General features: G+C 43.5%; 1 protein-coding gene across 4 annotated transcripts in view; it reads right to left on the bottom strand.

The window, feature by feature from the left end:
- ATP7B (ATPase copper transporting beta) overlaps positions 1-15,667 on the bottom strand; it is a 78,259-nt gene that overhangs the window by 61,943 nt on the left and 649 nt on the right. For 2 of the 4 annotated variants that reach the window (XM_075128263.1, XM_048848826.2), the window contains exons 2-4: positions 15,427-15,512; positions 14,526-14,564; positions 13,350-13,491 (exon numbers count right to left, since the gene is read on the bottom strand). Coding sequence is in view for 2 of the 4 variants with exons in the window: in XM_048848826.2 (XP_048704783.2) it covers positions 13,350-13,491; positions 14,526-14,551 (168 nt within the window). In the remaining 2 variants the exon portion in view is untranslated. The remainder of the gene's footprint in view (positions 1-13,349; positions 13,492-14,525; positions 14,565-15,426; positions 15,513-15,667) is intronic. The other 2 variants (XM_048848848.2, XM_048848857.2) reach the window with 2 other exon arrangements.

Here is a 15,667-nt window from a genome sequence, read left to right as displayed (position 1 = left end):
TTGCCTGGGTGACAAGAAAGATAGATTGGAATGCTGAAGTGGATTGTCTGTGATGCCATGGTAAGACTGTTATAGTGTGTTAGGAGTTAACATTTGTTGTTGGGGTGGTGAAACTTAATTATAGAACACAGCCAGTTCGGGATCTCTGCCCTGCTTCTTGACAGTCTGCCCTCGGTCGAGAGCCTCTTCAGAGAGCGTGACAACAACTTGTGTGTTGTCTTGTTTTGAATAGGTAAATGAAATATAGGGTGTGACACTGCACCCCATATTCTACACAATGATACGATTATGGCACAATTATGATGTATTTTGTACAAGATGGGTTATGTTGGGTGATATACAGCACCGATATCTTTGTTTCAAAAGACAGCCGTAACACCACCTTGCATTTGCGTTGTGAACGCTCTTTCTAAAATATAACAAGCCAATATGCTGGAACAAATCCAGCAGAACTAGATGCATGTAAAAGCAAGATTAAGACAAACTGATTTTAACTCTTGCTTCTTACTATCTTATGCTGCCAACTATTGGAAATAAACTCTATGCATGTAACAAGAGAAGTTACTAGCAGCAATGTGATTTTTCCAAATTCTGTTCTATATAGGATCTTAACACATTCATTGCCATTGTGTCTCAGCACTTCCAGCAGTGCATTAAGTGATGTGACTTGCATCTGTCACTAGCATGGGCCAAATCATCCTCTCTATCTCCATGAGTGGAAAAGAAGAAAAACTTCACAGAAACTCATTCTATCACTACAGTATCTGAGCACCTTCCACATAAAGTCAAAAGCAGTTGCAATGTCATAGTGCCCTAACCAGACCAAATGCCCTCGATCCCGTGCGGTAAACCGTCCCGGGCCTGGCTAGTACTTGGATGGTTGACCTCCTGGGAATCCCAGGAGCTGTAGGCACTGATTTAGTTGGGGTTGGTCCTGCTTTGAGCAGGGGTTTGGACTAGACGATCTCCCGAGGTCTCTTCCAAACCTAACGTTCTATGATTCTATGAGTGGATATCATGGAGTCTCTGGCATTTCTTCCTTTTCGAGGTAAAGCTCTGCTTAGGGAAGGGTATTTGCTTTTGATGCTTAATTTCTTTTCTGTAGAGGTTTATTGAGGAAAAGTGTGTGCTATTGCTCTGAGTATCATTCTTATGGGCAGAAAGCCTCCCACTCCGAGTTATGCAACCCACCCACCGAGGTGGATCAGGGACAGCCCATTGCAGTGTTGCTCTGAAAGGGAGCATAGGCCAGAAGGCAACACAGAGTTACCAAGCCTCCACAAGGATGGCTCTTGCTTTGCCAGATTTCTCCCCCCATGCTCTCTTGATCTATGGTTCAAATCCACTGCCAATTCTGCCAGATTTCAGAGTAACAGCCGTGTTAGTCTGTATTCACAAAAAGAAAAGGAGAACTTGTGGCACCTTAGAGACTAACCAATTTATTTGAGCATGAGCTTTCGTGAGCTACAGCTCACTTCATCGGATGCATACCGTGGAAACTGCAGAAGACATTATATACACACAGAGACCATGAAACAATACCTCCTCCCACCCCACTGTCCTGCTGGTAATAGCTTATCCAAAGTGACCACTCTCCCTACAATGTGCATGATGATCAAGGTGGGCCATTTCCAGCACAAATCCAGGTTTTCCCCATGTAAATAAATGGACACAAATCAGATGTCAAGAATTATAACATTCATAAACCAGTCGAAGAACACTTCAATCTCTCTGGTCACGCAATCACAGACATGAAGGTCGCTATCTTAAAACAAAAAAACTTCAAATCCAGACTCCAGCGAGAAACTGCTGAATTGGAATTCATTTGCAAATTGGATACTATTAATTTAGACTTAAATAGAGACTGGGAGTGGCTAAGTCATTATGCAAGGTAGCCTATTTCCCCTTGTTTTTTCCTACCCCCCCCCCCCAGACGTTCTGGTTTAACTTGGAGAGTGGTCAGTTTGGATGAGCTATTGCCAGCAGGAGAGTGAGTTTGTGTGTGTGTCCCTGGGAAAAAAAGGGGGGGGGGTGAGAAAGCCTGGATTTGTGCTGGACATGGCCCACCTTGATTATCATGCACATTGTGTAGAGAGTTGTCACTTTGGATGGGCTATTACCAGCAGGAGAGTGAATTGTGTGTGGGGGGGGGGTGGAGGGTGAGAAAACCTGGATTTGTGCTGGAAATGGCCCAACTTGATGATCACTTTAGATAAGCTATTACCAGCAGGACAGTGGGGTGGGAGGAGGTATTGTTTCATATTCTCTGTGTGTATATAAAGTCTGCTGCAGTTTCCATGATATGCATCCGATGAAGTGAGCTGTAACTCATGAAAGCTCATGCTCAAATAAATTGGTTAGTCTCTAAGGTGCCACAAGTTACTCCTTTTCTTTTTGCGAATTCTGCCAGAGCAGCTAGTAGCAGGGAGCCCTCTGATGGAACAGTGCGAAGGACACTGCAGAAGTGCAATTGTATAGAGTTTATAGTCCCTATAAGAATAATCCATGTGAGAACAATTGAGCCATAGGACATTAGCTGTTTAAGTCACATACTTGTGACACAAGAGCCCTGCAGATGCCAACTGGCCGAGGACACACCATACCATAACTCATCAGGTCTTACACACTCCTGGCCACAGCTCACTGTTGTCATAAACTGTATCTAAAAGATGTCACGTAAGGCGTTGTATGCCAACTGGTAACACACTGGCCATTAATATTATTGTGTGATGTATGTTGTCATTGAATCACAGTCTCAGTGCTCTGAATGAAGTCAGTCAGGACTCTAGTGCAGCATCTCCCCCTCAGGGCACACTCACCAGGGCAAGAAGCCTCCTCGGGTTCAGCGCTTCCTGGTTCTGACCTCAGTGCATTCAGCACCCCTGTTGACACCAGGAGCTTCCTGCAGTGAGTCCACCTAGATGGAACACCTGGGGAAGCCTTAAACCCAAGAGTGCAAGTAGGGCAGTACCTGCCAGTACACAGTACAGGCAAGAAATTTTTAGCAGGTAAAGGGTACCAGAAAGATTTGGCGCTAACCCCGCCCCTACTGGAGGGGGTGGGTGGGGCTGTGCTCTGCTACTTAAAGGAGCAGAACATGGCTAACCCGGGAGCGCATTCATTCTTTATTTGGCTTTAACAGCACAATACATATGCTAACAAACTTAAACATAGGCTTTGTTTAAGTTTGTTAGCATATGTATTACGCTGTTACGTTGATCAGGAGTCCTCAAGAGGGAAGTGGGGGGATGGAAGGTGTTTAAACAATGTTTTTGATTCGGTTTCTCCCCATTGGTCTGAATTATCCATGACATCCATACTATATCACATCAAGTCCAAATCATTAGATGAATGCCTCTGCTTGCACTGACCAGAGAATTTTTGGATTGTGATGTCAGCCCAGTTCTGCAGCCTGATAGGAATCAGGAGTTGTCCCCAGTGTACACAGAATTCTTCTTTGCAGCCAAACTAGTCTAACATGCATTTTGTTAACTGGAACGGGAGCAGCAAAACAAAGAAAACAAGTGCCTAATTTTCCAGCTTTGTGGATGAGAGAATTATAAGTGAAGATTAATGCCGGACAATGATGGCCTTAAACCAGCTGCCTCAGGAATCTGCCAAGAATTTTGCTGAAAAATATGTTCCTCATCTTAGCAACGGAACTAAGACTTACCAGACATCTGCCCACCTTTATTCGAATGAAGCTCCTTCTGATCGGACAGCTCAGGCATTGTCAGTTTTGTCCAGAACAATTGACAAACTTGGAACATAATCCTGTAAACCTTAAATCATTTGATCAATCCCACTGAAGACAATGGGACCATTTGCAGGACTATGGACCACTTTTGTGGACTAGTAAGAGTTTCAGGAGGCTGTTCCTATAAAAAGGAAAAGGAGGACTTGTGGCACCTTAAAGACTAAAATTTATTTGAGCATAAGCTTTTGTAAGCTACAGCTCACTGAAGTGCAGTGAGTACAGTGAATACAGACTAAGACGGCTGCTACTCTGAAACCTGTTCCTATAAAAGAAATGGAATCCCCCATTGAAATGCAATGTTTGGGTACAACACCATAAAGCAGTTTAGGACACAGTTCTACTTAAAATTTGTCTTTTAATAAGTCATACATATGCTGAAATGGCTCCTCACCCAACTCCCATATTCCATATAAACAGACTGAATACTACATATTTTGGGGGAAGTGAGTAGTTAAGCATGTTGATGTGTGCGCGTGCGCACATGCCATCAGGGTCTGCATCCCTACCCCTACCACTCCACACCAGGGGACAGTAAGGACAATCACAGCTTCACATATACACATCAGCTCTGGCTCTCACAGGTCAGTGTGTATAACTAAAATGGACATGAATATTCCTTCCCCTTCTTTAAGAAAAGTTCCACACATTTCTTAAGGTTTTAATGTATTTGCTTTTAATTTGCACAGAATTTATGAAGCGTTTTCATTACCCAAAGCTCCTGATTGGAAAATAATTCATCTTAATAGTTCCCAATATATTGCTGCAGAATGCCTGGCAGTAGTGATAGCACGCACTTACTTGTTATTGTACTCTGTGACAACACAGGATCAATGACAAACAGTATAATAGTTATAAAATTTACAGCAAGCATGACAAAATTAAGAGGTGCATTGTCAGTGTTATATTCACAGATATGCACCACCTCCTAACAGGCCTGCAAACTGCAGGGCCAGGTAGACCAGTGGTTCTCCAACTTATTTGATCACGCCCCCATTCTTTGGGCCTGTAGTAGTTTAAGCCACCCTGCCACATGTATATATACTGATTTTAAAAAAACCAACATTCAACTCTCACTCAATGTTAAGAACAGTAAGGCATTGATTCAAACAGAGCCAGCAATCCATTTAATAAGAGCAAAAGCAAAACTGCGATTGTGGTTGTTACTAACAATTAAATGTGTACATTGTATCATAGCCAACAGATTAACATACAGATGGTAATGACTTATAATGTAAGCTTAACAGAAATCCATCAAAATGCACAGTGCCAAAGGACCCGATATGTCTGGTGAAATCAGTCCCCGTCACCCCTATGTTTCTGCCCCACCAAGCACTGTCTAAATTTCCCAAAAAAGACAGTGCACTGGATGGCGGCAAGTTGCACACTGGGATACCTATCCATGACGCACTGCACTGTGCATCAAAACAACCACTTCCTGGTGAGTATGTGCAGCACCACTGCGAGGAGTCAAGAATGCACAATCGCAAGCAATATATAGCGGCTTTATGCCAACATAACTTGCATCAGTAAAAGTTTGAAGTGTATACATGTCCTTAGCCTCAAATATCTCCATTGGCTTCAGTTCAACTTACTTCAGATTTACTCTGGTTCAGCTAGAAGTAGAATCAGTCTCTAAATAAGCCTGACTAAAAAAAAATTATTTTTACCAGCATTTACTGTGTTCAGTAACTTAACATAATCACAACATTCTAGTAAAAACTAGACCAAAATTTCTTCCTAAATACACAGCTCTCATTTTACACATCAACTTCTCTGTCCTTGGTTTTGGATTGTTCTGTACTGTCCCAGTGGGGGCCTTAAACTACAAGCCCTTTGGAGCAAAGAGCTTGTTAAATGGCACAGTTTGCTTTCTGCACGATGCTATGTACACTCATTATGCTATGTATCTAACAATTCTACAATAAGCTGCTGTAATGCACAGTCAAGAGATATATTAAAAACAAAACAAAACAACCCTTAGTGTACTCAGATGATCTAAAACTCCTCCTGTTACATACAGTCCCAAGCATTTTGGAAGCTAAGAGTGCATCCGTGTAGAAATGCCTAAGTTCACAGTATTGTAATGCACATGGTGAGCAAAGAAAGCTCTCAACTGTACAACCAAGTATTAAAGGCCACATGACTGTCAGATGAATATACTTGCATGCAATTACTCCAATTTCTCTGTGTTTGATTACTGACCAGTGGCTTTATCTTATCAAGTCATTTGCATGCATTGAATTTAGGAACTAAAAAATATACATTTTTCTCCAGAGTCTTAGGCCGCAATCCTGCAAAGAGTTCCATGGGCATAGGTGCTGGAATTAGGGGTGCTGCTGCACCCCCTGGCTTGAAGTGGTTTCTATCATATACAGAGTTTACTGTTTGGTTCAATGGCTCTCAGCACCCCACTATAAAAAAAAAAAACTGTTCTAGAGCCCCCGGCCATGGATCCCTGTGCCCATGCAGATCCCCACTGGTTTCAATGGGCTTCAAATGGATCTAACTGCATGGAATTCATTTCAGGATGAGGGCTTTAATAACCAGTACTCTATCAACTGTGTGCACACATGGCCATGCAGCAACCTTGTCTACACTGTGCAAGTCAAAAACAGTTCCACTCACGTCTCCTCTGTGCAGCCCCAGCAGGGACATGGTGTGGCCCTTTAAGACCCTGAACGGCTCTCCCCAGACATGGCCCATCTCCTTGTTGTGGGAGGAGTGGAAGCGTTTCTAGTCTCAGGGACACGCTCAGTCTGGCTGGGAGGAGACAAGGCACCTGAATACCCCTTGTGCAGGAGTTCAGGTGAAGGCCTGGATGGGCTCTGCGGTACCATCCCAGGACAGTGGAGACTCCGGAGCTGCGGCCTGATAGTGCCATAGCACTGCCATATGCCGCCCAGCAGTTGGTTTCCACTCAGCAGTTGCTGCTGCCAACGGGAGCTGCAGCCTGGGCCCCATCCTGAGCGTTTCCAGCTTGGGGCTCTGAAATCCCTGGCCCGGGGAGGTGCAGTCAGACACCACACCCCACCACCCACACACACACAGGCAGCCCTAGCAGCCTGGCCAGGAGTCCACCTCAAAGCTAATCGCTTTCCTCTAAGACCCCACAAATGGCAGTGATGGAAACTAATGTATGATACTGAGGGGCACCTTAGGGCAGCTCCCTGTACACACATGCGCACACTCCTACTCCCGGTGCACACCCCTTTCACACTTCCTCCCCCCTATGCACACCCCTCTCACATGCAGGCCAAATTAGTACAGTAAGAAGACTTCAAAAAAAAAAAAAAAGTGTAAGCTTGCCCCAGGACACAAATGTAGTGTTCAATGGCATTTGTAGCCCACTTAGTACAAAGGAAATTTAGAGGGAATGTTGTTAGTAACTGAGGCCTACCTAAAGGTCAGCTATAATGAGGCAGGAATGGCTCAACCTCCCACAGCATTTAGTCTACAGTATCTTCAAAATTCCGATGCAAAATTTTGTATGAAGAGGGTGGGAGCCAGCATAATTCCTCTGGCATCTTAGCCACCCAAGGTTTCCAGAGACAAGCCTTCTAAGAAGAACGAGGAGTACTTGTTGCACCTTAGAGACCAACACATTTATTTGAGCATAAGCATAAGCTTTCGTGATTAGTAAGGTGGATTAGTATGTTGTTCAGAGGTGTGTTGGAAATATTCCTTGAGTCGGAGACGTTGAAAATAGGATTCTAGGTCACCACAGAACTGTATCATGTTCGTTGGGGTGGAGGGGCAGAAGGAGAGGCCCCGAGATAGGACAGCTGCTTCTGCTGGGCTAAGAGTATAGTTGGATAGGTTAACAGTATTGCTGGGTGGGTTGAGGGAACCATTGCTGTGGCCCCTTGTGGCATGTAGTAGTTTAGAAAGTGTAGTGTCCTTTTTCTTTTGTAGAGAAGCAAAGTGTGTGTTGTAAATGGCTTGTCTAGTTTTAGTAAAGTCCAGCCACGAGGAAGTTTGTGTCCGACTCAAGGAATATTTCCAACACACCTCTGAACAACATACTAATCCACAGAGACCTCCCTACCAACACTACAGAAAGAAGGATTCTAGGTGGACTCCTCCTGAAGGTCGAAACAGCAGACTGGACTTCTACATAGAGTGCTTCCGCCGACGAGCATGGGCTGAAATTGTGGAAAAGCAGCATCACTTGCCCTACAACCTCAGCCGTGCAGAACACAATGCCATCCACAGCCTCAGAAACAACTCTGACATCGTAATCAAAAAGGCTGACAAAGGAGGTGCTGTCGTCATCATGACTAGGTCGGAATATGAACAAGAGGCTGCTCGGCAGCTCTCCAACACCACTTTCTACAAGCCACTACCCTCTGATCTCACTGAGAGTTACCAAAAGAAACTACAGCATTTGCTCAAGAAACTCCCTGAAAAAGCACAAGATCAAATCCGCACAGATACACCCCTGGACCCCAACCTGGGATATTCTATCCATAAACCCGGAAATCCTGGGCGCCCCATCATCTCAGGCATTGGCACACTGACAGCAGGATTGTCTGGCTATGTAGACTCCCTCCTCAGGCCCTACGCTACCAGCACTCCCAGCTATCTTCGAGACACCACTGACTTCCTGAGGAAACTACAATCCATCGGTGATCTTCCTGATAACACCATCCTGGCCACTATGGATGTAGAAGCCCTCTACACCAACATTCCACATAAAGATGGACTACAAGCTGTCAAGAACACTATCCCTGATAATGTCACGGCTAACCTGGTGGCTGAACTTTGTGACTTTGTCCTTACCCATAACTATTTTACATTTGGGGACAATGTATACCTTCAGATCAGCGGCACTGCTAATGGGTACCCGCATAGCCCCACAGTATGCCAACATTTTTATGGCTGACTTAGAACGCTTCCTCAGCTCTCGTCCCCTAACATCCCACCATCAACCTCAGCCTGGTCCAGTCCACACACTTGGACACTACAGTGCTAATAAACGATGGTCACATAAACACCACTCTATACCGGAAACCTACTGACCGCTATTCCTACCTATATGCTTCCAGCTTTCACCCTGACCACACCACATGATCCATCGTCTACAGCCAAGCGCTGCGATACAACTGCATTTGCTCCAACCCCTCAGACAGAGACAAACACCTACAAGATCTCTATCAAGCATTCTTACAACTACAATGCCCACCTGCGGAAGTGAAGAAACAGATTGATAGAGCCAGAAGAGTTCCCAGAAGTCACCTACTACAGGACAGGCCTAACAAAGAAAATAACAGAACGCCACTAGCCGTCACCTTCAGCCCCCAACTAAAACCCCTCCAACGCATCATTAAGGATCTACAACCTACCCTGAAGGATGACTCAACACTCTCACAAATCTTGGGAGACAGGCCAGTCCTTGTCTACAGACAGCCCCCCAACCTGAAGCAAATACTCACCAGCAACCCCATACCACACAACAGAACCACTAACCCAGGAACCTATCCTTGCAACAAAGCCCGTTGCCAACTGTGCCCACATATCTATTCAGGGGACACCATCACAGGGCCTAATAACATCAGCCACACTATCAGAGGCTCGTTCACCTGCACATCCACCAATGTGATATATGCCATCATGTGCCAGCAATGCCCCTCTGCCATGTACATTAGTCAAACTGGAAAGTCTCTACATAAAAGAATAAATGGACACAAATCAGATGTCAAGAATTATAACATTCATAAACCAGTCAGAGAACACTTCAATCTCTCTGGTCACGCAATTACAGACATGAAAGTTGCGATATTACAAACCGAAAGACTTCAAATCCAGACTCCAGCGAGAGACTGTTGAATTGGAATTCATTTGCAAATTGGATACAATTAACTTAGGCTTGAATAGAGACTGGGAGTGGCCAAGTCATTATGCAAGGTAACCTATTTCCCCTTGTTTTTTCTTACCATCTCCCCCCCCCCCGGACATTCTTGTTAAACCCTGGATTTGTGCTGGAAATGGCCCACCTTGATTATCATACACAATGTAAGGAGAGCGATCACTTTAGATAAGCTATTACCAGCAGGAGAGTGGGGTGGGGGGGGAGAGAAAACCTTCTGTAGTGGTAAACACCCATTTTTTCATGGTTTGTGTGTATAAAAAGATCTTCTGTACTTTCCACAGTATGCATCCGATGAAGTGAGCTGTAGCTCACAAAAGCTTATGCTCAAATAAATTGGTTCGTCTCTAAGGTGCCATAAGTACTCCTTTTCTTTATGTGAAATACAGTGCTTTCAGTCCCTAGGGCTGCCAACCCTGCAGCTTTCACAGAGGCTGAAGTCACAAGTCAAATAATTTGTGATTTAAAAAAAAAAAAAATCAGCAGAATGTTTAACACAGTGGTGGAAAAAAAACCCGTCCTTTTATATCAGATGCAATTTTAGTGCTGTCACAGGAGGGACTGTAGAAACAAAATCATTAGCAGTTCTCTGAACTGATAGAACAATACAAGTTTTATGTGGCATCATCGCTGATGAACTGGGAGATATCTGCATTATTATTATAATAGATACTATGTGTAATTCGGTGTCCTTGTTCCATTTTGTATTGCTACCTGACTGGAAGCATAGGATTAAATCAAAGGAGGCTGTAACGGGGCTGGTAAGGAACCAAGCAGGACAGATGAGAAAACAGAGGTGGTGCCACAAGGACTCCGCCTTGTTTTTGCGGCTACAGGCTAACACTCTGAAACAGATAAGACAGCTTCAAAGGAGTTAAGATAAGAATGGCTGGTCCATCAACTAGGGGGAGATCTAGGAGGCTCCATCCAGGCCTCTTAAACCTCAAAGACCCTGGAAAAGGGAGCAGGTGTGGGTTAGGCTTTCCAGCATGTCTGTGAAAGCTGACAGGCTGCTAAGATTTACTTAGCGATAGAGGGAGCATGCTGTAAAAAGTGCAGGCTGTTTCTCCCAACCCAGGTGGAGAATAAGATGTCCTGCTTTGAGCTATTGAAAGCGAGGTTAAAGCACAGGTAAGGAAATGCATGTATGACGACTCTTGTTTTATAAGCTGGCCCTGTACCCTTTGTACCATTGGGTGAAAGACTAAATAATGCTTTGTTTTGAATAAGTTGTTTGAGTCACTTGAATCAAGTGCCGTCACAGGTTCCTAAAGAGAAATTCCTGCAGGGTCCAAACTCCAGTTGGCCCAACTGAAGTAGTCCCGGTTAGTTCCCAGAACCTCCTGAACATCACCAAACAGCTGATTGTGGCAGGTGGGAGGCGCTGGGAGGGAGGAGCTGAACCACAGGGCTGCTAGCAGGTGCTGAGCACCCGCTATTTTTTTTCCTGTGGGTGCTCCAGGGCTGGAGTGCCCACGGAGTCAGTGCCTATGACCAGTTCCATACATTCGGATTTCCCCAGACATGACATCTTTTTTGGTCCTCCGATCTCTGTCCGGGCAGACTTTTGACATATGAACAAGTGTCCAGGAAGTATGGTATTGCCACCCTTACTTCTGTGCTGCTTCTGGTGGTGGCGCTGCCCTCAGACCTGGGCAGCAGGCTGGGCGCCCAACTCTGAAGGCAGCACCGCCGCTAGCAGCAGTGCAGAAGTAAGGGTGGTAGAAAGAAACTGTACAATAGAAATTGTACCCCTCACCCTTCCAGATCCCCCTCCCTCTTCCCCAGCAGTGTCCTCTATTTGAGAACTTGAAATATCGCAACCCTAATTATGCAAGAACTAGATTATGTGTGTTGAAGCATTACCTCTAGTTCAGATCATGTGTGAGCAACACGTTCTGGTCTCTAAGCCAAACTTCACAAGATAAGCCAAGCATTAACAGGAAAAAAAGCTTTGTACTTTCATGAAAATCTTAAGAATGAAATATAAAATGCAAAATTGCATTTACATTTTTATTTATTTTATCAATTACCGACGTGCCTGTTTTCATGGGCTTTAGGCAACTCCCAAAATTTAACCACACACACACAGTTAACAATACACTTTCCAATAAATAAACTCTCCACATTATCAGGTGAGGGACAGGACTGAAAGGTCTTCCCAGTAAGGGGAGATACTGGGTGTGCTACGCACTAGACCACCTGGCCCTCTGAAACATAAGCTAGTGCAGAATGCAATTGCCTGTTGTTGAGCAATTAATCACACAGGGAGCCAGTAATACTCCAGGGCCATAGCCCTAGCTACCATTGCTATCTGATCTTCGAAAAGCAGCCCTAGTTCTAATAAACCTGGGCCACAAGTGGCAGATACTCTTCCAGTTGCTTTCTACAACCCTCCAACATCCCTTCCTCCATCTGTCGAAGTTTGACTCAGACTCACAATTTATCAGACCACTCTGTTTTATTAGCAAAGCTGCTCTGCTAATACATTTAGAAGTGAGCCCCCCGAGTGGGGCTTGTGTCTTTTAATTTATACAGTTTTTTGGAGAACAAGTTACAGAGAAATTACAGACAAAAGAAGAAAAAGATTTTAGTCACCACCCTTCGAGATCCCTGAGACCAGTCACGTATCTTCAATTACCTGCCACCCTTAATCTCCTTTAACAGCTTCCAGTTAACTTAACTAATTGACCTTCACACCTTCCATTCTGATGCCTGCTTCTTAGATGTGCTGGCTCTATCTTGTTTCTCCATTCAAAAGCTAACTGTCCCTACATGTGCTCCCTCAGCTACTTTGTAACATGTTTTGGCATGCCCTCTCATATACAATGTATCCAGCATGTCCCCTTATACAACGTTATACTTATACAATGTTATACTTCCACACATCTCACCTTAAGTAAGCCTCAGCCAGCTTGCCCTCATCCATTCCTTCAGCTTCATAAAGATGCTACTTCTTGGGCTGCCACCAAGATGTGGTGAAGAAGCTTGCATATACTTAAGACCCTAAGAGCAATGCCGTCTGGAATCCTGTACTCCTGGTAGGGTCACCCATGGCAGTAAGGTCAAAGGTGAGATACCAGACAAAGTGCAGCCCAGCACAACACAACCCAATACAAGATCTCAATGGCAGAAAGGCGGATGAAGCAGGATCACCACTTAATGGCTGTGAAGGTGGACGAAGGCTTCAACAGAGAAGAAACCCGCAGTTGTCTTGGACTTCCTTGCCACTGGACACCCAATTGGTCAAAATATAGGAATTCTGATGACTAAAGAAATTAATGTTTTCCTACCATAGCCTTCTCAATGATGCTTCACAAATGGGAAGTTTGATCCAAGTCATCAGCTTCAAGTGATAATTTCTTAAGGCAGCTATTGTATGATTCTTGATTTAAGGACAGCAGGCACCCAGCCTCCCTGCATAGGGATGTGTTGACACACTCCACCAGCAATGGACCCAGTACTTCACCACTGGCTTACCCCAGTCAAGAAAGACATTGATCTAACTCACAGGTCATGGCTCAGAGAACCCCTAACAGCTCCAGAATCTCAGTGAGCAAAACTGGCCAAAACTATGACACAGAAAGACTGTTGCTCTGTCTTCATTGAGGCAGACAGATCAGTACATATCTAAGCGATTCTATTCATAAAATGAACTGAAAACTCTTCAAAAATGTGAAAAACCTTGACTCTGTAACAGACTGGAGACAGTGAGGATTCACCCACCTGGAATGGATCTGTCATGTGATACACTGCCGATATTACAATGGAGATGAAGACATTTATCTTCAGCTCCACATAGGACTTCAGAAATTCTCTGTATTGCAGATGATTAGATTTTGCCTTCCATGCTTTAGCCAGCTTCACACTTCCTCCAACACAGGAAAGATGTGGGATTCATTCCCATTATTCAGTGAAAGATTAATTTATAAACAGCAAAACACACTAACTGTTCTGTGATGAAACACTAATGATACTTTGAAAATAGAAAGATAGAAATAGATATATAAATTCTAAGCTTACAACCACTGGACTCTAATAACACAGCATTTGTAAGTGCAGGATAAAAGTTTTTGCTTGTAAATTCCCACATTTCTGCCTCACATTCTTTTGTTATTGAGTTATGAATTTTTTAAAAAAATTCGTTTACTATAAACAACAACATTCATAATACTGGAAACGGTCATTCAGGTAGTTGTTGGTATAGCAGCACATGGCTGGGCAGGTATGTTAGACACAAACACAGCTTTGTTATGCCCTTTTATCTTTTCAAACTGTATATAGTACTTTTCAGTAAATCTGGTTCCCTCTTTGGGTACGGTACCTGCAAGGCTCCTGATGAGAGGATGCCCTTCAGAATCCCTTTCTGAGCATGTTTAGCCATTTCTGAGACAGAGCAGCCCGTCAATGAGTGACCTTTGTCCAGTTTTGTTATGAAGTTTTTTTCTGGGTTGTTTGATTCATAGAAGCCCACATTATGACTGTGCCTATTAAAATGAGCCACCTTATCTACAACTACGTCATCTTCTTCCTGTCTTCTCCCCATAAACTGAAGTTCACTGTGGTGAATGCAGCAGTGCCCTCTTCACATTCCATTTCATTTCTGACCTTTGGTCTGCGTACATGGTCTCTCAATGCAGAGAAAATGGAAGATGAAATAAAACAACAACCAAAGACTGACTAAAACACCCGCCACTGGAAATCCTATCTGGCAATTTGTGTGTGTCTAGGAAGAGTGAGAAGCAGATGCTGGATATTCTGGAGTATATATGCAATTAAATCTCTTAGTGTTAATGAGTTACATGTGTACTTTGCCAGGAGACTATACCATCTGTTTGTTTAGGCTTATCAGGCAGTCAGAGATCAAAAGTGTGATTTGAAGCAAGGAAAGTGAATACATACCATTTTGCCATAATGAAGAGACACATGCAGAAATAATGCCTGTAAAGGATGAAAATTAAAACAAACAATGGAAATGTGATAAGAAAGAGAAAAATCTTGCATTGGGATCCGCTAATGTGCTTATGAGACGCCTAAGCACAAGAGTCTATGCTAGCAAATACCAATGCAGGATCAGGGCCAAAACAGGGTATTGTGCCTCTTTGGAGCTAATGGATTAGTTCTAGCATAATTTCTTTTTTACAGGTAGTTTTTAAAGGACCTCAGATCAAAAGTTTGTCATTACGTTTTTTTAAATCCTTATGTCCATGAATTTAAGGGGATGCTGTTATGTTAAACATATTACCAATTTCAAAAATATAATAAGCTCATCAGCATTTATGATAGGCTGTTTTCATTAAAAGGAATGCAAAAAAGTAGGCAAACTCCACTTCTATGTCTAGAAAATATTTTCAGGCTCTCCTGCAGAATATGCAATTTTTAAGTTGCGGACCCTACAAAGGAAGTTCTTGTGTTTTAAAGAAAACTTTTCATTAGATTTTTCTTTTAAAATCATGTAGCAATGTCTATTGGTTTTAAATATTATAAAAGCTTATACTATTGGGCCAAATTTGACCTGACAATATCTTTTTAAGATCGTCCATACAGGAAAATGATTAGCCATTTACAAACACAGCCCTTCTTTTTCTAAGAAAGTGATAATACGTTGCACTTGTAGAGTGCCTTAAATATCCTTAGACTGAGGCAGAGGAGTGACATAATTTGCCTAACATTACACAACAAAACAGTGACAAGGCTGGAAGTAGAACCCAGAATGTACAGCTGCCAGGCTTATGCTCTAACCAGTAGGCAATTTTTCCACTGTTTTCATGTATTTTGAGCAAACACTCCCCACATGACTTACCCAGTGGTGTAGGAAGTAATGTGAAGTTATACACCGTGGTCTGTGGCCCGGGGTACACCACCCACCATCCTCTTGCCTTATCTTCACTAGGAAAAACAGTGAGTTCTTGTTAGCTAACAAGTAGAAACAAGGGTAAAATCCTAGTTAAGGCAAGGCAGTGCATTGGTTTAACACGAGTCAGCAGAAATCCTCGGCTTTCCACTTTACCTTAACCTGCTAACTTGTGTTAAAACTACAAACT

The sequence above is a fragment of the Caretta caretta genome, chromosome 1, assembly GCF_965140235.1.
Source record: "Caretta caretta isolate rCarCar2 chromosome 1, rCarCar1.hap1, whole genome shotgun sequence".
Lineage (NCBI taxonomy): Eukaryota > Metazoa > Chordata > Testudines > Cheloniidae > Caretta > Caretta caretta.
The sequence above is the reverse complement of the archived record's forward strand: the minus strand, read 5'-3'. Positions and strand labels throughout refer to the sequence as shown.